Source organism: Elaeis guineensis, chromosome 3 (assembly GCF_000442705.2).
Source record: "Elaeis guineensis isolate ETL-2024a chromosome 3, EG11, whole genome shotgun sequence".
Lineage (NCBI taxonomy): Eukaryota > Viridiplantae > Streptophyta > Magnoliopsida > Arecales > Arecaceae > Elaeis > Elaeis guineensis.
This window is the reverse complement of record NC_025995.2, coordinates 114,724,332-114,746,659: the sequence shown is the minus strand read 5'-3', so window position 1 is coordinate 114,746,659 and position 22,328 is coordinate 114,724,332. Positions and strand designations below refer to the sequence as shown.

Sequence of the window (22,328 nt, the reverse complement as noted above, 5' to 3'; positions counted from 1 at the left end):
CAGGGTGCCTCCAAGCATGCATTTATTTTGGTGGAAAGCACGTTGGAGGCTAGGAATTGAGAAAAGTTTATATTTTGTAATCTTCAATTTTATATAGCAAAATTCTTGCATCATCTTTCGTGAATATAGATAAATAAACTAAATGATATAAATATCGTATATCTTTTTCTTCCTTATTTCGTTATTGTCACCCCCGCAAAACTACTTCGCTCGTTAGTAGGACACCTCCTCCCCCTAGATCACTAAAGATCAATTTTATAGACGTGCTGGAATTGTCTCCCTTGTTTGAGGACATTCTGGCCAAGCACTATGGCATGTCAAATAATTTTTGCCGCTTATGGAATTGCGACCGGCCCGGAAAGGTTTGGTGCACGGCTATTATAGTATTCCAACCTAAGCATGTTAGTCTCCAAAGTGGCTCTAACATTATTGCTTAGGTTAATAGCTCGTTTATTAATATTTTTAAATTTTCCCTAATGCTTTATAAGATTTAGCGATTCTCCCCAAGCACACCATATGCCACGGAAGGTAACCAGCCAGCCTATTGGTTAGTCTCCGACTACAATACTTGTCCATCAGAACGTAGCTGGCCATATAGGCGCTTGTTCTGTGTATTTTTCCTAGACCGTAATTCTTGTAAGGTTCGCCTAACTTCAGAAAAAAAAAAAAAGAAAATTATCAAATCAAATAATGTCACGCACACGTTAATATCAACGGGAATGTGACATGACGTTAGCAAATGGAAACTGAGCTCTAGTGCGGCGGAGACACGGGGATTGATATATAACGCGGCATTGTGATTGGTTCCCATATCTTCCTTCCGGCCTTTCTTGAATCGTTGGACCTCCGCGAGAAAGAAAGGATGCAGTGGTACTTCATTGCCGCTCTTCTCACCATCCTCACAAGTTCCCAGGTCCCAACCCTAGCTTATATTTTCTTCCCCCTTTCTCGCATTTCTTTTCGTTTTCTTGGTAATTTCATGTTCCAAAGAACTCCCCAGATCCGTGTTTGATTCATTGCGTGTTATAGCTTTAGGGTTTCAGGGATAATTACCCCAATCCATTGTGGGAATTGATCTGCCTCGCTGCGCCTATGAATCTTTCCGATATTTCTCGGTTTTTATTTGCATTTGTATCAAGAAACTCTGCTTTCACTCTAGATTTACTTTAAATATTTCGTGGGGATTGTTCGATGAATTTGATGAGGGGCCAAAACGTTAAAGCGTTTCTTGATAACTATTTCTGGCACTGGTTTTTTCCTTTGTTTTCCGATTTTAAAGGTTTCCTGTACTGAAATGTGATAACTGCACTCGAACAAATTGTGGGAATAAAAATATGGGTAGCAGGTGTTCTGATTCAATCTTGTTAGAATTTGTTGAAGGGGATTTGAAATTGATGGATGTAAGGTTCTTGATTCTTATATGTTGTCGACTGATTACTTCTGTGTCGGTTAGTGTTGCTTTATGTGTTGTATTGTTCGATATTGTTACTTTATTACTGTTTTATTATAAATTTCTAATGGATGGAGATTCTCTCCATGCTTTTCCTATTTGGCTAAACTGCACGCATTGGTTTGACAGCCATCCTTTTTATTTCTTAACAGTCGGTGGATCCACAAACTCAAGGACATTTTCTGAGATAGGGAAATGATTGCATGCTAACTTCTTATATTTTCACATTTCATTGTACCATCAAGAATAAAGGCACCTGCATAAGTTGATGGATACCTTATATTCATCATTTAAGTACTGGCTGTAGTATTTGTGAGAAACAAACCATCTTGATGTAACAAGGTTCTAATTAATGGACTTACTCTTAATCATGATTCAATCTCTGATGTGAAATTGCTAAGACCTTGACGGTCAAGAGGAACTTGAAACTAGATAAAACTAGATGCCTGGTGAATCAGTATGTAAGATCCTACATGAGTGACGATGGATGTGTAAAGGTGTAGGGCAACTGCAAGAAAGAAGGAAGATTGCTTTTGGTACTCAGTTTCTAACCATCTTCTGCTGTCTTCTGAGTTCTAGCAACCAACTTAAAGAGATATGCTGGACTTTCTCAAAAATGGACCTGATGTAAGCCTTTTGAGATCTCAGTGACATTATATACATATGTAATAAGGAGAAGGGAGAAATAAACTATCACAAGCTAATAGATTCGGAATCACCTATGATATGTCATCACTAGAAAAGATGGTGCTGGTTTTTAGGGTGCATGGATGGGCCTCTTCTCTTGAGTAGCAGCCAATTTGTGTTAAGGGCATCACAAGGTTGAGTGGAGGAGATGATCATAATCTCATGTTAGCTAATAAGGGGATGCTTTATAAGCCTGGGCTGGTCCTCCACCCAATAGTTTAAGTTTGTGGGGCATGAGTCCATGATAGGTGGTGTCAAAGCCAGGCCTAGTACGTGTCACAGACTTTTTAGTCATTTGAGTCTCTTGCTAAGAATATTAGGATCACGGAATACCTAGGCCATTGGTGCCTTTGATGCCCCCCCTCTCAAGTAGGAGCCAGTCTGTGACAAGGGCATAGGAGGTTGGGTGGGGAAGATTATTATAGTCCTTTATTCTCACATTAGCTAATAAATAGGTGCTACATGGGTTTATAAGCCTGAGCTGATCCTCCACTTAATAGCTTAAGCTTTTTGGCTTGTGAATCTGTTACAAGATTTGTTAAACCAAATGGCATAATCAAGAACTCACAAGCTTGGATTTTAGGGGCCATTGCTTGGTCTTTCAATGAAGGCTTGGACTGACAAGTGTAATGGCATGACTTTTGAGTCCTGGGAAAGCTATTTTGTGTGAAAAAAGCCAAAGGTTAAGACTCTGTTTGGCTAAGTAAAAGCTTTTTTGGATGGTACAGTGATGTTTGGTAAAAAAAATTTGAAAAGCTATTTTGACTTTGTCAGAAAGCTGAAAAAGTCTAATTGAGAAAAGCTTCATTTTGAAGTTTTTTCCAAAAATACTTTCTAGCTAATGTTGGAAAGCTGTTTTGATTTAAATAAATTTTTTTAATGACCGAAATGTCCATTAATAAATCTCATAAACACATCTTATATCATATCATATTATATTATTATACTATAAATATAACATAATATAATTTATTAATATTATGATATATTATAAATATATAATATAATCTATCATGATATTATTATATTATAAAAATATAATTTGATATAACATATATTTAATAATAATATAATATCATTGTATTATAATAATATAATATAATATTATATTGCAATATTATATTACATTATATGATAATAATATTATACAATAAAATAATATGTCAAAATATAATAATATGTATATTATAAACATATTATATAATCTATTATAATATTATAATATTATAAATAATATTATAATTATAATAATATTATATTATATTATAATGTTATGCAATATTATATGATAATAATATTATATAATATAATAATGTAACAATATATAATATTATATTGTATATTCTCCACTAGACAATACTATGCAATGTCTTTTATTGTCATTTTATAATATCAAAAATATTTTTTTATTTTAGTTACCAAACATATATTAGAGTCCAAAACACTTTATAAATGTGGTTAGCAAGCAACAAACAGCTTTTTGTAAAAACTCTACTTCCAAAAGCTTTACTTCTCAAAAGATCTATTTCCAAAAGCTCTATTATCTACAGCAATCCCAAACAAAACCTAGGTCTCCCAGTGGGCCTGTCTTAGGATCCCGGATTGGCAGGAACATTACTGCATAATGTACTATACTAGGTTTCAAGGGTGTTGAATCGCTGGAGGGTTGTAGTGGTGGTGGTCATCTAACAAACTTTATTTTATTATATTATATATTAATCTTATCTTATTCTCTTGCTTGGTCTCTTCTTATGAAGTATTAGCTGTTAAGAACTTGGATTCACAAACTTTTCAAGTTATGGGTCTCAAAGAATGGATCTAGTTTTAGAATATTTTCCTGTTGTAATACATTATTGGTAAAAAATGGTGATGCTTAAACTGAATTTGTTTGCAGATCACCTTGCTGTTGTCAGCTATAGAAGGGCTTGTTGGCTACAACTGACAGAAAAAATATTTCTCTTTGTATACATGACAGGGAATTTTGACAACGCTCTCACAAAGTAATGGTGGTTACTCATATGATTATGCTACTGTTCCATTTCTTGCAGAAATCTTCAAGGTACCTTGCCCTCTCATATTGTAACTCTGCCCGGTCTGTTTCACTGCAACCTACTCTTAGACATAGACTGGAACCTTAAGCATCTCATCAACAGATTTTCATGATCCATTATAGGGTATCTGAGATTGAACATTTATATGTTCTTTACAAGCATCACTCACCTGTTTAATAGTAGTTGCATTGTTGTTGTCCTGCTGACACCGTCATCCTATTTTTATTTTTTAGCTTGTAGTATCCACTTTCTTCCTTTGGAGAGAATGCAATTCATCAAGTCCTCCAAGGATGACTACAGAATGGAGGACTGTGCGGTTATTTCCAATTCCCTCTGTCATATATCTGATCCACAATAATGTTCAGTTTTCTACCTTAACATATGTGGATCCATCAACATATCAGATAATGGGCAATCTCAAAATTGTAACAACTGGTATCTTATTCAGGTACTGCTCTTAGTCCTTGGGGGAGATATAGAACTTGATATATAGAATTGGGCTGAAGAATTAATTTCTTGTTCTCGATCAGCTTATTCATAAGGCAACAATAAATTGGAGATCTTTGTAAGATATTTTCTTATTCAGCCATGAAAGTTTCCAAAATATTACATTTGACATTATAGACATGTTTTGAAATGTTTCAACATTGCTTTTTTTTTCCTAATATATTTGTTCTTTCCCCCTTCATTTTGAGACTCTATGTATTTACTTTGCTGCTATACTAAAGTTGCATGGCTACATATACGAAATTTTGGATGAGTCCTGATTGTAGAGTAACATGAAGATCAAGACTCACATTCATGACTTAAGTAAGAACTAGGAAAATGTTTTCCACTAGGTTATCCCTACATCATGTCCCAAAGATGTCTATGATGTTAATTATTTCTTTTAACAGTAAAAGCCTAACCTGAAAACATTTATATGTCTGTAGTTCTAAAATCCTAAATCTTTAACATATTTTTGAGGAGTATATGTCTGTTTTTATTCATGAGTTTGCTCATGTAATCAGATGATTTTTGAATAATAGAAAAATAGTTATTAGCAAAATTTTCTCCTTTTGATGTTTTAGGCTGTTCATGAGGAGGAGATTGTCAACCTTACAGTGGATGGCAATTGTGTTATTAGCTGTTGGAACAACTACAAGTCAGGTTGCCATTCTACTATCGAAACTTGTCCCTTTTTTCACACTTTTGTATCATAAAGGTGTTTTTTGGTTTTATTCCTTTTTTATTGAGCATGTTTATGGCAAGAAGAAGTTTTAAAAAAAAAATTGCCGCAATTTCCTGTTATTATTTGATATTTTCTGCTTAGGAATATTGGCATGTCACTGGTCATGCTCTGGATGCTTGCTTGTGCTTTTTGCTGTTTTATAGTTTAAAGCCAGTCCTTTGAATCAGCCATGTAAACATTGGGGGGCCAATTCATTTCATATCATGTGCAAATCAAAATTCAAAATCTAGACATTGTTGACTGCATCTGGTTATACTGTACATGATGTCAATAATCTACTGTCTTCTGTGAGATCATTCCTGTATTCTATGTTCTGAGCTTTAGATATTGGTATTTAAATCTGAGATGCTCACCTAGATTATCTTCAAATATTTTCTCAAAGTAAGATATTAATTAGTTTGGTTTTGCTTCGCAGTTACCTGTGTGGTTGTTGGTTGGTTTGGAGTTTTGTTAGTGGTCGAATCTGTTGGAAACAACTAGAGATGTCTGTATTACCCTCAGGCTCTTGGTTTCACATGGAGAAGTGGATTCCTGCTACCATTTTATCCATCATATGAAGAATTAAAAGGATAATTAGTTGGGTATGAAAGATAAGGAGCATAACATTTTCATCTTTGATAATTTATAAAAGACTGTCAAAATACTATACCATTCTTAAATTCTCTCTTCTGTTGTCTGCTGGAAAATTCCCCAGATCTGGACTGTATTATATTCTTGTTGGAATCTGCACTGTAGCTGCTAGCCTCAACAGTATTTACTCGGAAGTTTTGAGTCTGGGGAACCCTTCTGAAGGATATCTTTCTTTAAACTTTTGAAAATTATGCTAAAGTCTGCATCGCTTTGGATTCCATACAATCCCATTCTTCTGAATAACCTTTTTCTTTGGTAAATCTGAATATCGTTAAAATATGCTGAACCCTGATCAAGCTTATTGCTTGATAAAATTCAGGCAATAAGTGATGCATGACAGGATGGAGGTGTTGGATATTTCTGGATTGATCTGAACACCTTTTTGTCTACTCTGACCAATTTGTTGAATAAAGCATCATTCTGACAGACATTTTTCATTAAAACTCATTGGAGATTTTTCATTTGATGAAACTTGGAAAATTCATGTAATTGTGTGGCAACTGGCATTTGATGAACTTAGAAGTTTATTCTGTACATATTTTGATCAACTTTTAGAAAGATGGCTTGCTCTATATTTTTTGATAGTTTTTGATTTATTTTGCTATTTTCAGAAGTTGATTTTTAATGGGTAGGGCTTAGAATAGGCTTGAGAGGTTTATGGCATGATAACAAATAGGTAGGATTTAAGAGAAAGAGTGAACCGAAAGTAGGGTATTAGAAAGGTAACACTTCATGGTAGCATCCTGGCTGAAGTAATCTTTATCTAAATTGGCAGGACATGTTTTAGTGGAAGATCTGGTAAATCCATTGTTGATGTGGTCATAAACATGGCAGGATTTGGATCCATCTTGCCATATTATGGAGCTCATGGGGTCTAACAGTCATTGAATAAGGTTTATTAGGACAAACGTCAGCAAATTGTGGGCTCCACAAGGTCCACTGGCCACTTAGATGGGTTCTGCAGAACCTAGAACAGGCTAGTGGAATGACCTGTTGGGTCACACGCCTTGGAGAAGGGTCCCATATGATTCACTATCTTTTGTTCCTGAATCTTTAATCATGTTTTATTGCTCAAATGTATCTATTTCTTTATGAATCAGATATTTTGCAAAATTTATTTGGCAAAAAAGATATTTCATTGTTCAGATATGAGCCATGATCTAGTGTTTCTTGAGAAAAAGCCACAGGGGATACTCCTTGAAAACAATCAATAAAATTTCACTAGTAATTTGTATAAAAACAATCTTTTCCTGTGAACTATCAAGCAAACAAAATCCACCCTATTCTTAAGCGTAAATTACTCTCATGTGTGATGCAGGTGAAGGGCTGTGGAGAAGCATCATGCGACTCTCTCTTTTCAGCACCTATGCAGGGATACATGCTGGGACTACTTTCTGCCTGTCTTTCTGCACTAGCTGGTGTTTATACAGAATACTTAATGAAGAAGAACAATGACAGTCTCTACTGGCAAAATGTACAATTATACACGTAGGTATCTCCATTGGGTCATTTAACACTGCTACTGCTTCTAGGCTTGTAGTATCTATAGGTTGAGCTTTCCTAGGCATTGAAGAAAAATATGCCTCTTGGTGTGACTCTGCTAACCTCTTCCCTATATCTCATACTGCCAGGTTTGGCTCTATCTTTAACATGGCACGACTTCTTTTGGATGATTTTAGAGTTGGATTTGAGAATGGACCATGGTGGCAACGACTTCTCAGTGGATACACTATTACCACATGGATTGTTGTATTAAATTTAGGATCTACTGGGTTGCTGGTGTCATGGTTGATGAAATATGCAGACAATATTGTGAAGGTAATTCTATTTACTGTCTATTGTAATCATATGTGGATATACGAATAAATTTTTGGTCGTTAAACCTGAGCATCAAAGACATGTTTTACAAAATTGTTATTTTTGGGCATGAGTAGAACTAGAACATGCATGTTGACATGACAGTCTGGCAAATTCTTCTGATTGTTCTCTTGATTATTGTGACATTTATTTAATGTTTGTTTTATATCTCTTTTATTCTAATTAATTTCTATCAGGATTATGATAATAGAAAAGCCTTTTGCTCACCTCTTAAAATCATTTCAGAGCAGATTATGGAGGAGTGGTTATAGTGATGTGAAGGAAAGAGTTTCATGAACCTGACCAGAATCAAATATAGATATAGTATACGATGGGCGCTAAAACCCATCTCAAACTTAGAGTATGCATTTGCATCTTTGCAAAGAAAGCCCAGGTACTTCTGCTTAATAATTTTGTGGAAATAGTGGAGCTCTTTTTTTTATTACGTGTAGTGGAAATAATGTGTTTGTGGTTTCATTTAAGTTGGAAATTAAGGACAAAAGATTTGTTTTCAAGATCTTTCATAGAGGTTTGAGGTTTGCTAAATACAATGTCACCATCAGATCTGAAATTCTATGATCAATGCTTGTCATGGAAGTTTCGGAATGTGTTTCTTGAACTTACAGCTTACATCATGATGGTTTAATGGAAACATTACATGTCTAGTGTATAGAAGTGCCTTAATGCAGCAGCATTGTAAACCTTTCATAGTTTTTTAGATATGCAACTCAGGTGGGGTTCATGCTAGTTATATGCCAAAACTCAGTCCTTTAATAACTTCCTAATGATGGTTGAGGAAGTCCAATCTTAAACTAGATCTTCAATCTGTTCTCTTCAAACATGTGCTAGGTTTAGAATAGAAGCCTATGAAAGTTCCATGGATCTACTGGGAGTTTCTTGCTGACTGCACATTGTTTAAAATGATGAAAAATGTGAATGCCATGGCTTTGTGCAAAATAGGAAAAGATTTATGAAGAGACACAGGTAAAAGTGGCCAATTTAATAAATTTTATGACGCAAGATACATCTGTATTAAGAATGGCCATTCAAGTGCTAGGATATTTATCAGTATTATGGTTATATATCTGAAATGAATTATAAAATTCCATTTTTCTCATGTCTTCTCAATATGCACTCTTCCGCTTTTCCCATTTTACTGATCATAATGAAGGGGCAGGAAATCGGACAAAGGTATCCCAAGTCGGAATTCTGACAAACATCAAGAAGTATCCCTTCTTAACACAAAGAAACCACCGGCTTTTAGAGAGTCTTTCCTCTTCAATTATGCATGATTTACTTGGGTTGTCTTCCTTTTTTGGGGGCTAAGCGATGAGTTGGATAAGCTTCCTAAGGGTATGGCTTCTCCAGGGCGACCAAGGACACATCCAACCAAACGAGAAACAAATTATCAAATTTATCAGATTTATGAAATTCATGCTTAAGTTAATAGAAATATGTGAATGAGTGTATGCCACATGCTTTATATTTAATTTTTCTTTATTAGGTTTAATATATGTTGTATGTCTGAGCATTCTGTTGCTAGGAAGCGTGTGATTATGTAGGTTATTGACATGCCACAGAGCAATAGTTAATGGAAATAATCCAACAATTTTCTTGAAAGTGCACATTTTTGCACTTTTTGGGAGTATTCTTGATTTTTATGAGCATAAAATGCAGAAAAATCTTGCAGATTTTGGAAGATCATGAGGAAGAAAAAGGAAAGACAAGAGGGACTGCAAAGGAGATGATTGAATGACCATTGTACATAATTTGCTGGAGGGGAGTGGACTAGTTGACTCTGAGGAGCACATCAGAACTGCCATGGCAACTTATGACAATGAAGATATCTACCATGACGGCATGAGGTTGGTGGTGGATTACAACTATTATGGCAGGGGGATAAGGGTGGATAAAAATTGAGGAAGAGAAAGAAAAACAAAAAATGACACCCTAGGATCCAAGTACATGGAGCCTTATGCAACCTTACACATTTGGGATTAGGTGTAGAGTGAATAAATTCAGCTGCTTGTTTTTAAGGAAGAAGTCAAGTTGTTATGGGAAGAAATCCACACAGTGATATTATTACTTTGACCTCTTATACCATATGCAAGATTGTCTTAGTTTTGCAATATTGTTAATTAGGTGAAGAGGTTCATGGTATCACAAGCAAATATGTAGACATGGTGTTTGAGGATATCCTCTAGATCAATTAGGATTTATATGATCTTACATTGACCTCTGATGGGCCAACAAGTACAATAAATATAGCATGTTTTTAGGGTGAGACTGGTACCTTCTTGTTTTAGTTGAGAAATATGATAAAGGATGAAGCATATCATGTAAGTCCAAAATTAACTGAACCTAACCCATTTCAATCTAATTCATACGCAAAATCTGGATCATTGATTAGGTATAGATTCTAAACTGAGACTCAAACTTTAACTGTTAACTAGGCTTGGTATCTATCTTGCTTAATTAGATCCAGCATGATGAAATCTCACCACACGCGATGAGACCCAACAATACCAGTTCAATATTCATGTCTGGTCTGTTAAATTTTGACATGATTCAGTTCGTCAAGTGACTAGGCCAGATCTGGTTATCAATGGTAGACCCAAATCTTGTTTATGTCATAACATAATCTTGACTTATGGATTCCCCAGTGTGATGACCATGGTGTATTTTGTAAATATGCGCTGAGGGATGGATGCTATTTCAGAAAGTCTTATGTTGGTTGTTGTTAGGGTATGTGGTGGTGCAGGTCATTTGCAATCAATGAGCATCTACTTTCAATCCAGCTAAGAGTATTTTAATGATCAATCCCATGGAATGATAGGGAGATTTAGGCATGAATATTCACCATGTTCAATTTTTACATTCTTATGGTGGTTAGGAGTTGATCTTTACTGGCTGTTCAGTTGTAGTTTTCACAGCTTAATACCAGGAGTACGTAAAATAATTCTAGAGTTGATACTATCCATGCCTAGCCTTGGACCTGCAATTTGTCTATTTGACTTACAACATACAACTGGGGGGAGATGGCAATGGCAATGGCCATCATCTAATGTTTGCATTAAGGAAAGGTATATGTTGATGCTTTGTTTTGTTTACTAAGTGTATATTGCTTTAACAATAAGAAATTTTAATCGTCTTGTGCCTCTAAGTAAGCTATGTAAGCCAAGTTGTCATCCATCATTCTTTTGCCTCTTTTGAAGAAAATAAGCCATGAAGTTAATGAGAAGCTTAACAGTCCTTTTCTTGTCCTGCCCTTGTAGAGATTTATTCCACAAGGCAGCAGAAGATATCTTTTGCTAGACTAGCCAGTTGGTTGTGTGTGAATAGCATCGGTAAATAAAAGAATGTTGATTACGCTCCTCGGCCCTAAGTGCACCTTTGTCCATCCATTGCCTTAAGGCCCTTAACAGACAAACACACATTTGGTTCCAGCCTTGCTCTCTCTCTCTCTCTCTCTCTCTCTCTCTAAAAGGAGGTGCGAGAAAAAGTGGATGAGGAAAAAGGGAGAGTCGACTTGCAATTTTTCTAACAGACAAACATGGAATTTCAAACATCACGTCCATTGCACATTGTAGCACTATGGTGCATATAAAATTAAGAAAAAAGATTTCAAGAAATATAATGAATAACTACAATTTATGATTTGTTTTCCAAGGTGTATGGCTTGCCCCTAAATTTACTTCATAGTCTGCTTGAGAGTTATTTTTAAGCAACTGAACTTATTGTAAAATATCTCAAAATGTGGGAAGTGTGTGTTATGTGGGAAGTGTGGTTATGCGTGTTATGTGGGAACCTATGAATTAGACAAAAAAAAAAAAAGAGCATGATTGAAGAACAAACCTTAAAATGTGGGAAGTGTGTGTTATGTGTGTACTGTATTGGTAATGTTTGTGTTGCCTATGCTCATTCCTTTTTAAAATCTAGTATGGCAAAATTATTTAGATGAGCAGACCTCATTATTTTGTTGATATACAACATTTTAATTCTTGAAGTCATGTAAGATGGTATGGATTATAAAATAGTGCTTTGGCTTTTCAAGTCCATCATTGTTTATTTTGACTTGCTTGCATATCTTCTCATGCGATTGTAGGACAGAACCTGACAATATTTAGCATGACTAGAATTAAGGGTCCACAGTACAAACATTGCTATACAGTATGCACAACATTCTTAACCTTATTATGTTGGTTTTATATGAAGGATCTGGCTAATTTTGCCTTATGAGCTTTGTCAGATGGATGTAATGCTGCTGCGCCTAGTTTTTATTTTTTTCCTTCTTTTCTTGATATTGCTACTCCAAGTTTTATGTGAATCCGTGATGTGTTTCTCATGGTTAATTGTTCTTCAATACATATTATATCAGCTCCTTCTATCCTCCAGGTATATTCAACATCGATGGCAATGCTGTTAACAATGGTTTTATCAATATTCCTTTTTAATTTCAAGCCTAGTGTGCAGGTAAGCTTCAGGACATCAAGGTGAAAAACTGAATTTTGACGTTAATGTGGTTGTTTTTATCATCTATGCTGTCCTATGACAAGTTGTGCAGGTCCATATACTGGTTTAGCTGTGAGTATTAAACATGTTAAATGTGTTCTTATCTTCATTTTGCAGCTCTTCTTGGGGATAATTATCTGCGTGATTTCATTACACATGTACTTTGCTCCAGTGCACATGCTTGTGGATTTGCCAGTGACCTCAAAGAGGCCAACTGACACACTCAAGGAAGTTACCGTCCAACAAGCAGGAGAATGATGATGCTAGATATCCTATTAACAGATAACACTGATTCAATTAGCCAGAATCTGGTTCCAACATCCCTGCAACTCAGCTCCCATATGGACCCTGTGTGATGGAAAAACCAAGTGTGAAGACTTTGTAGCTTGCAGTATCAGATAATGCAAACATCAAACGATCAGTTCGTCGAGGCAAGCAGCTCTCTGCCTGCAGCATCAAGCACCTTGATTCGAAAAAAATGCATGGTCATTCTGTAAGACATACATTCTCTGATTTTTATGGGATTTTTAGTCGATCCTACAGGATTATCTAAATATGTTTTAAGATATTACTGACGGTTGGTTGGTTGGTTAGACTAGAACAGCGCAGAAGTGGGGATCAGATCGGTAGATTCTGTCAGGACAACTAAGAAAATAGTCAAAACATTTTCAGTGTGACACATATAGACATTTGTTTCATAAAAAAGGTTTTAATATGTTGATCAATTATTTTTCTTGAAAAGTAATAGAGCTTCAAGCCGAGAGTGGTGTTCAGCTGGCTGAACTTCAATCTCTAAAGCCTTCTTCAGGGGTTTCTTTTTTGGGCCGAGGATGGTCCTAAATTTTGGACGAGCCTGGGCTGAGGATGTTGAAGAGTGTTGTCATGAGATTTGCCGCTGAGTCTGCTGTTATCAAAGAGAAATTCATTCTTTGTGCACCGCGGGCGGTGCAGAACGCCGGTTCTATACCGCCTGTGGTGATTAGCTTACGCGTGAGATCGGAGTATGGCATGTAAATTTTTTTCTCGGCTCTATACGTGAGCTAATCACTGTGGCGGTGCGTGCAGTTCTACACTTTCCGTGGTGGTGCTTATCAAATTGTAGAAAGTTCTTTTCCAGTGAAATGGAGCAAGCTGTTGGTGAGCAATGTTGGTGGAGAAGGTGAGCATTGCTCGCCTTTAGAGGAACAATGTGCCAGAGGCGAAGTTGGCAGTATAGCTCCAGATAATAACCAAACCGCTTGTATGTCATACGAAAGGCTAGAGAGGGATTTCATATTTGTTGTTCAGAGGCGCAATTTCTAACAAAAGAAAAAAAAAAAAAAAGGAGGAGCATATGACCATTAATTCAAGCCACTCACAGCTTGACCCCACTATGGACAGGTGTAATATAAGACGATGTATCTTTAGGCACATTATATCTTACACTATGTACATCATGCTATTCAGTTTGGTCTCGCTTCCGTGGGTCAATCATTAAAATGAGAGCATGATGAATGGAGTCTATATAAAAAAGAGAGATAAGATGATTGGTGTGGTGCATGGTGATAGATTAATTTGATAACATCAATGGTTGACAAGCATAATCCAAGACATTGTGTTCTTGAGCACTTTAGATACTGGTGGAAATAACCGTCCGCGTACTTGAGGGTCATCTCTTGTAGTGGAGGTTATGGATGCTATCAAATGAAGACAAGATGGTGGCACTGACAAAGAAGTTGAAGATCTTACTCAACATGAATAATTTTGAGTTCCTTTATTTTATAAAAATATCTAAAAGTTATTCAATGCATAGTCAGCCTGGAACTAAACATATGAGCATGATCGTCGGAGACAAAGATATGGGTCTAAGGTGGAGCTGACACCGTCATCAAGGATAGCAAACATGGAGGCGTGCCGGTGGTTAATGAATTGGAGTGTTGGTGGAAATTTATAGACCTGAAGCTGACCGGCATGGTGTTCTTGTTAGTGGGGGCAGTGGTGGTGCATGTGGAGCGATAGGGTTGAAGCACATGGCGGCGGCAAAATACCATGCGTTATCTGAAAAAATATTGGATGCGAAAAATTATTGTCTGGACCACGCCCAAGTAGGCCACCCAAATCTCACAGTGGTTAACACGCCACATTAACCCTTATATTTCACAAATTTTCAATTGCACGTTATCCACCGTGCGCCTGCTCCGAGATGCGTGCTGGTCTATCAAGGCGTGGTTCAGACAATAATTTCTCATTGGGTGCACTTCTTGGAGTATCACATTGCAGTGGAGGAGAGGAGAGAAAAAAGAAAGAACAAAAGAAATAAAAAACAGGAAAGGAAGAAGGAAATATAGGAAGAAGCTTTTGATTTAATTACAACAAAACCAGTTTTTAAACCGGTACTTACCGATCATCTGACTATCCATTTTCAGTCCATCATTTGCAAATAAATGGTGGAGATCACGTACTTATAATACTGGTAAAAAGGACTGTAGCATTTCCCAGGTGTTTTTCTTTCCTGAAACCTTTCCATAAACGGTTGCAACCCACGGATTTTTCTTCTTTCCAGAATGAAAAGCCACGGTTTTTAATTTCAAACGACCAAACGAAAAGTTCGTGGTCTAGCCCCAACTACCGACCAAAACCTTCGTGTATAAAACGTATCTTAGATTCACACCCTTCCTGAAGAAATCCTGATCGAGAAACATCCGCTTTTCCTTCGTCATAAAAAAAGAGCTATATCATAGAAAAGAAAAAAAAAAATATACATACACATAGAGAGATAATCAGACTAGAATCAGATCGATTGAATTTAAACTCAGATTCGATCAGATCAAAATTTTATAATAGAGATCGTCCAAATTATTGAATATGATCTATTATCTCAAAACTACTTGCACATAAAAAAAAAAACTATATAATGTAGAGACTACTAGTCAATGCATCAACTACTCAAAAATTAAATAATCAAAATAAAATTAAATTAAATATATTCTTTTGATCACTTGATGCATAGATCAGGAATCTTTAAATTATATGATTTTTGATATACAAATAATTTTGATGTAGTAGATCATATCTATGATTTGGATTATCGATATAGAATCTTCATTGTCCAACTTTAACTTAATCGGATGTGAATTCAAATCTAATTGACCTTATCCAAATCTATCCTTATATGTATATACACGCACGCACAATGGAACATACATAATAATATATACAACACTAGAATAGTTATATTAGAATGATCAACGACAAAATTTCCATAAGAACATCTCGTAAAAAGGCAAAACAAACTCGAAGTGATGCTCCGATCGCCTGAACGGAGTTAAAAACCCTGTATCAGATAACCTACGTATATGACAACTACCCAAACCAAAGTACACCAACAGCACCCTAACAACGTAACCCGATTATCCCACGTTGCGAGACTCTATGATTAGGAAAAGCAGGATGCCGAGTAGTCATGACTTATAGCAGCAGGTTGGCGGGCTCAGCGTATCCAAAGGAAGGCCCCCATGGCGAAGTCCCTCTTCTGAGCGAGGTCACCGAACACGGGCAGCCCGTAATCCCTCAGGAGGCAGTCGACCTTCCACTCGGGCATCGTCTGGTAGTCGGTCTTGGTGTACCTTGGGTAGTGGAGGGGCATCCGGAAGTACCCCCCACATCTCTCCTTCCCATGACGGTTTACCCCGTTGGTCTCGGCCGGGTTCCTCTTCGTCAGCCACTCCATGCTTCGCTTCTTCTCACCCTCTGTTTTCTCCTTCTCTTTCCCTCTCTGGCTCCATCTGATATCTAAATATTGACGGGGATGGGATCCTTTATAGGGAGAGAGTGGCTCAGGAGAGCACCGGAAGCCAAAAGGTATCCGGGTCTGACATTAACGGGCGGGAGAAATAAATTAAGGATGGGTTCCAAGAGCACACGGATTTATATATTTCCCACAGTGCTCAACAGTTAATCCTGGCTACCTTCGTTGTCGAATCCGGTGCCCAGTTTATCAGGGTGGCATTTTGGGTGGTTCGATGGCAAGCGTTGATTGTTCGGTCGGGTGCCTCTTGTTTACTTGAGGTCATATATTTCTGGGTGCCATGGGATGGACTTGGCGCTTGCCTTGTAGACCAAGACAAAGTAAAAAAAAAAAAAAAAGCCGCTAACTAAGTTGCTTTGAGTATAATAAAAGCTTAATTATTTCAAAATTTTTAGATTTTTTTAAAAAATTTTCTTTTATCTTGAATTTCGATTTATTACAATTAGATTCATAAATTTTTATAATATCATAATTTTTCTTTGGAGTACTATTTCCGTCTGACGATCAGACCCAGATATTATGTACTATCATGTGATACATAAAAAAAAGCTGATGTGGAATCCTAAACATTTTCTTCCTCATTTCTTCTATTTAGCCACAGTTTTTATTTTCAATTTCATCACTTTGTCTCTATCACTATCTCTTCTAAAACTCTATCTCCTATACCATCATCGGCACCTCTGTCTATACCATCACCATCTGCAAATCTTTCTCCATGGAGGCCACAACCATCACTAATACTGCTTCCATCATCATCTTTTTTATCAACTATTGAAATATTTGAACTTTGAGCTTACGAAAATCTTAGTTGCCTTTTTTTTTTTTTTTTTGTTACTTACATTTACTTAAAAAATTATGTGATTGATAGGGTTTCTAGATTTGTAATGATTTGAATTATTGGTTCGTTTGATCCGTAACTAATCTTATAAACTCACCAAGCTAACTTTGGAGAATCTAAGTTTTAAAAGAAGCTAAGAAGAAGATGAGAATAACTAATCTTAATCCTTCATGCTTTGTTCTCCCATCTTATTCTTCTCTGGCCGGTTATGCTCCAAAAAAATGAAGAAAAAATAATAAAATAAAAAATAAAAACCATAGCTAGAAGGAAGAAATGGAGAAGAAGAAAAAATTTAGGATTCCATATCAGCTAAATTCTATGCAACATCAACTTCCACCATATCACATGATAGTATATGATATTTCTGTTATTATCGTCCGATGGAAATAGTACTTAGGGAAGAAATTGCAACATTATAAAAGTTCGAGGATCTGATTGTAATGAATCGAGTTTAGAATAAAAATAAAAATCTCCAAAGAGTTTAAGGTTTTAATGTAATTAAGCTAATAATAAATTAAAATTTTTTTATCTACTATCTCTGATGAAAAAGATGTACCACTTTATCTAATTGGACTATATAGCGTAATTAATAAAAGAGCAGGTATTTAATGCAACTGAGCTTTTTTTCTCAATTTGTTCTGATCAAAATATTTTTTTCCTTCTTTTATTTTATTTTGCTTTTATGATATCTTGTTGTATCCTATGATATCCTATTGCATCTTATAAATAATATCGGGATATTATAAAAAATAACAGGATATTATAATAATATTATAGCATCCTGTTATATCTTATAATTCTGTTACATCTTACAAATAATTATCGGGATATCATAAAAACTAACATGATATCATAATAATATTATGACATCCGGTTGCATCCTATAACATCCGGTTATATCCTATAAAAAAACAATATGACGTGATAACTAGAGCTGTCAAAATGGGTCAGGGCCCATGGACCAGCCCATTTAATCCTAAAAATATATTTGGTTGGATTGAAAAATTCTGACCTATTTATGAAAGTGGGCTTTTTAGCCCAACCCCTGCAGCCCATGGGCTGAACCGCTTTAGGGCCAGATCAGCCTATAGGCCAGCCCCCCTCCCTCTTTCTCTCGGTCCTCGATGCAAGAACTCCCCTCCCTCTCCTTCTCGATCCTCGATGGCCCTCCCTCCTTTTGACCCACCCCCTCCTCCTCGGCATACCGTCGTCCCTCCCTCCTCTTGACGATCCCTGCGCCCCTCCCCGCATGCCCCCCCAACTTCTCTCTCGGATATCTCTCCCGGTGACCCTTCAAGCCGTAGCACCTCGCGCATGCGAACCATGACGCCAGCGCCAGCGACACCGTCACATCCCCGACTGCCACGAGCACCGGAGTAGATGAAACAAGAAGCGAAGCCACCATCGTCAATATGAAGAAGGCCGTCCTAAGGCCCCTCCGGATCCTCTCAAGATTCCTCTTTCCCCCAACGGTGGCTGGAGTTTCCGTCGAAATGCTGCCTAAAACCAAACCTCCTCTCTCAGAATCCAATCGATCACTCCCTCATCATCGAACTTGCGAGAATCAGCAGCGACGGTGTAGGAGAGTACAGCGAGAGAGGAGGAGATCCATCGGTAGAACCCTAGCCAGCGATGGGAAGAGATTTGCGGTTTCGTCCGACTTTCGATGGCAATCCGGCCATTTTCAGGTGGGCTCTACTTCGGTGGTGGATTGATCGGAAGCGCCATGCGCTAGGGTTCTTTCAAAGGGGCAGAAAGAAAAGAGTCCAATAAAAATCAGTGGAGAGAAAAAATAAAAATAATAAAAAAAGAAATGAGCTGGCGCGGCCTTAACCCACAATCCACGTGGGCTAGAACCGGATTGGATTTTTACGATTCCTTTTAACAAGTGAGCCGAACCCGATCTAGCCCACATAATCACAGCCCATGTAGGCTAGGGTCGGGTTTGCCCATTTTGATAACTCTAATGATAAGATTATCTGAAATGTCATAATATTCAATAAAAAAGAATATTTTAGTTAGAAAAAAATTAAAAAAAATAAATTATATAAAATATTTATTTTTTTATTAATTATGATATATGACATAATTCGATGAAGGAGTATATTTTTTTCCCAACAGATGCGTTGAATAAAAAATTATTCATATATAATAAATAGTTGAGCCTAATGCTTGGGCTCCATTGGATATTGTACAAAGAATCTCCCGTACTGCCTCGCGGCCACGGATGGTTGCTGAGCCCACGAGATTGAGCTCATAGTTCCACGAAAAGAAAACCCACCACAAACCTACCAACTAGCTCAACCCTAGAAGGGAACCTCCTGAATGAGATGAGAAGGGATACTAGGCGCTGCATGGAAGACAGTTGTCAACGTTTCACGACACTCTGATCACGACAAAACCTGCCGCTTCCTGTGTTGTTATTGCTAGCCAACACGAAGTCCTACACGTTAAGTGAACTGACCGTCAAAAGTTTTTTCCATGTAGTCGTTAGCTAAGCAATTTGCATACGAACAAAAGCTGGTTCGATTGCTTCTAGCTTTTACATATTTTGAAATATATTTAATTTTCACCGATCTATATATATATATATATATATATATATATATATGTTGGAAAATATCCACCGACCGACCGATCGATGGCCGGAGGAACCGACCGACCGACTTACGGTCGAAAGGACCGACCGACCGACTGCCGAAAGGACCGACCGATCGATGGTCGGAGGAACTGACCGACCGACCAACTTACGGTCGAAGGGACCGACCGACCGACTGCCGGAAGGACCGACCGACCGACTGATGGCCGGAGCGACCGACTGACGAACACCATCACCGGCTAATTATCGGCTCACGACCGACTGAGGATGTGTCGGATGCACCTTTCCCGACCGACTGAACCCAGAGATCTGATGGCCGGCTCACGTGAGAGTCGCCGACCATCGGAGGGGCCCGACGCCACTCAGCTGGCCACCGACTTAGGGTCGGTCGACTCCTCCAATCGCCGTACAGCCGCCAGACCTTGTCAGTTCTGACAGCAACGTGCGGCACGGCTATCTAGGGGCATTGTCCCGCCGAGGGCATTGTCAACCCTGGTGATTTGACGGCCACACGGCGACATGACACTTCCACGGCGACTCTGACAGTCTACAGTAAGTTGACAGTTCCTCACTTGTCTGCGCCATTAATGACGGCGCCATACCGTGCTCCACTATATAAACCGGGGAGGGCAACAGTGCAAGGGATCCGCTCCATCTCCGTCCTCGTCTTTGAAACCACAGGCTTGCTCCTCCCTCTCCCTCTCTCCCTCGATCGAGCTCTCTGTCTTCATCTCACTGTTGCCCAGTCACCTCTCTGACTTGACCGTCGGAGGGTCCCCGCTGGAGCCGCCTCCGGTCAGTGTGGACTTCTCGTTTTTGCAGGTGCCCGCTCCCCGGCGATCGGACGACGAGGCGATTGGCCGCAACAGATTGGCGCGCCAGGAAGGGGACACGATGACAAAGACAAGAGCTCAACGATCGAGGATCACCGGATCGGCCAGGCGCTCTTCCCGCTGGGAAGAGGCCTCCCCGTCACCGCCGGCGGTGGAGCCCAGCTCTCCACGTCCCGCAGTGACCACAGAGGCGCAGATCGCGGCCATCGTACGGCAGATGACCGTACTGACGGACGCAGTCAAGAGCCTCCAGCAACAGCCGGCGGCCCGTCCGATGCCCTCCAGGAGCAGCCGCCGACGACCGCGCCGATCCCTGTCACCTCCGCGCGAGCGCCCTCAACAGCGCTCCCACGGAGAAGAGGAGGAGCGGCCCTGGCGTGACGACCGACGATCCCAGCAGCCCTCCCTTTCCCCGCTGGAACGGGCAAGGAAGGAGAAACGACCGCGCACGCCGTCGGCCTCCCTCTCAGAATTTTCCGGAGATTTCACTCCCGGGGTCTCCCAGCATCGACGAGCGGACGACTACGAGCGCCGGTTCGAGGAAATCGACCGCTGACTCGCCCAGTTGCAGATGGACGGCCAGAAGTGTTCGAACGATGTCGACTTCCAGACCGCCCAACCTCTCTCCCGACTGGTCCTCGACGAGCCGATTCCCAGTCGGTTCAAAATGCCGCACGTGGAGCCATACGACGGCTCCACCGACCCAATCGATCACCTTGAGAGCTATAAAGCTCTCATGACGATTCAAGGGGCAACTGACGCTCTTTTTTGCATCGGCTTCCCCGCTACGCTCCGCAAGGCTGCCAGGGCCTGGTACTCCGGTCTTCGATCAGGAAGTATCCACTCCTTCGGGCAGCTCGAGCACTCGTTCGTGGCCCATTTCAACACCAGCCGAAAGCCGCCGCGAACGTCGGACAGCCTTTTCTCCCTCAAGCAGGGGGAAAATGAGACGCTCCGACACTTCGTGGCGCGATTCAACACGGCCACGCTCGAGGTCTGGGACCTCAACGAAGACATGGCTGTCTCAGCCATGAAGCGGGGCCTGAGGGCGTCCCGATTCACCTACTCTCTGGACAAGACCCTCCCCCGGACATACGCCGAGCTACTGGAGCGCGCGTACAAGTATATGCGCGCAGATGAAGGAGCGTCCGACCGACGTTTGGCCGAGCCCAGAGGCCCGAAAGAGAAGCGGAGGAAAGGTCGGGAACCCGCCGAACCAAGCAGGCCCCCGACCGATAGTCGGGTCTCGCCACCCCGACGAATCCAAAAGTCACCCCGGCAGCAGACTCCGAGGCCAGCACACCCCAGGTATGACTCCTACACTCCTCTCTCCGCTCCTCGTGCGCAGATCCTAATGGAGATCGAGGGGGAAGAATACCTGCGACGGCCTCCGCCTTTGAAGGCAAAAGGCCTCGACCGTCGGAAGTACTGTCGATTTCACCGAAGCCACGGCCACGACACCGAGCAGTGCATCCAGCTGAAGGATGAGATCGAAGCTCTCATCCGTCGGGGGTATCTCGGCAAATTTCGGAAGGATCCGCCGACCCAACCAGTTGCCGATCGATGACCCCAGCCGACTGAAGAAGCGACGAACAATCAGCCGACGGCCGGAGTCATCAGCATGATCTCCAGGCGGCTGGGCCCGGGGACGTCTGCGGGAGGGGAGCCGACGAAAAGGCCGCGCCCGGACGACGTGATCACCTTCACAGAGGACGACGTTCGGGGCATCCAAACTCCCCACGACGATGCTGTTGTTGTGTCGGCGACAATAGCAAATTATGATGTAAAACGAATTTTTGTTGATAATGGAAGTTCGACAAATGTTTTGTTTTACTCGACCTTCTCCCGAATGC

At 39.6% G+C, this 22,328-nt stretch overlaps 1 protein-coding gene across 6 annotated transcripts; it reads left to right on the top strand.

Moving 5' to 3' along the window:
- Window positions 1-755: 755 nt before the first annotated feature.
- On the top strand, window positions 756-13,159 carry LOC105040734 (CMP-sialic acid transporter 1). Of its 6 annotated transcripts, none has more exons than XR_003800204.2 (9): window positions 756-913; window positions 4,113-4,196; window positions 4,422-4,636; window positions 5,259-5,337; window positions 7,368-7,537; window positions 7,681-7,867; window positions 8,158-8,300; window positions 12,302-12,379; window positions 12,536-12,595. XR_003800204.2 is itself a non-coding variant. In XM_010917393.4 (8 exons), the coding sequence occupies exons 1-8, from the start codon at window positions 863-865 to the stop codon at window positions 12,674-12,676; spliced, it is 1,005 nt and encodes a 334-aa protein (XP_010915695.1). In that variant the 5' UTR covers window positions 756-862; the 3' UTR covers window positions 12,677-13,159. The 6 variants fall into 6 exon arrangements, 2 of the variants coding, with proteins under 2 accessions (XP_010915695.1, XP_019704368.1); XR_003800203.2 differs by having other exon boundaries at window positions 8,153-8,300; XR_831237.4 differs by lacking the exon at window positions 8,158-8,300 and adding an exon at window positions 9,597-9,771 and having other exon boundaries at window positions 12,536-12,550.
- Window positions 13,160-22,328: the final 9,169 nt, after the last annotated feature.

Bases quoted from the DNA above. Each gene is read 5' to 3' on its own strand.
- LOC105040734 (XM_010917393.4), top strand. From the start codon at position 863: ATGCAGTGGTACTTCATTGCCGCTCTTCTCACCATCCTCACAAGTTCC. The intron at 914-4,112 runs GTCCCAACCCTA...TATACATGACAG, and splicing joins CCATCCTCACAAGTTCCCAG to GGAATTTTGACAACGCTCTC. The intron at 5,338-7,367 runs GTTGCCATTCTA...TGTGTGATGCAG, and splicing joins TTGGAACAACTACAAGTCAG to GTGAAGGGCTGTGGAGAAGC.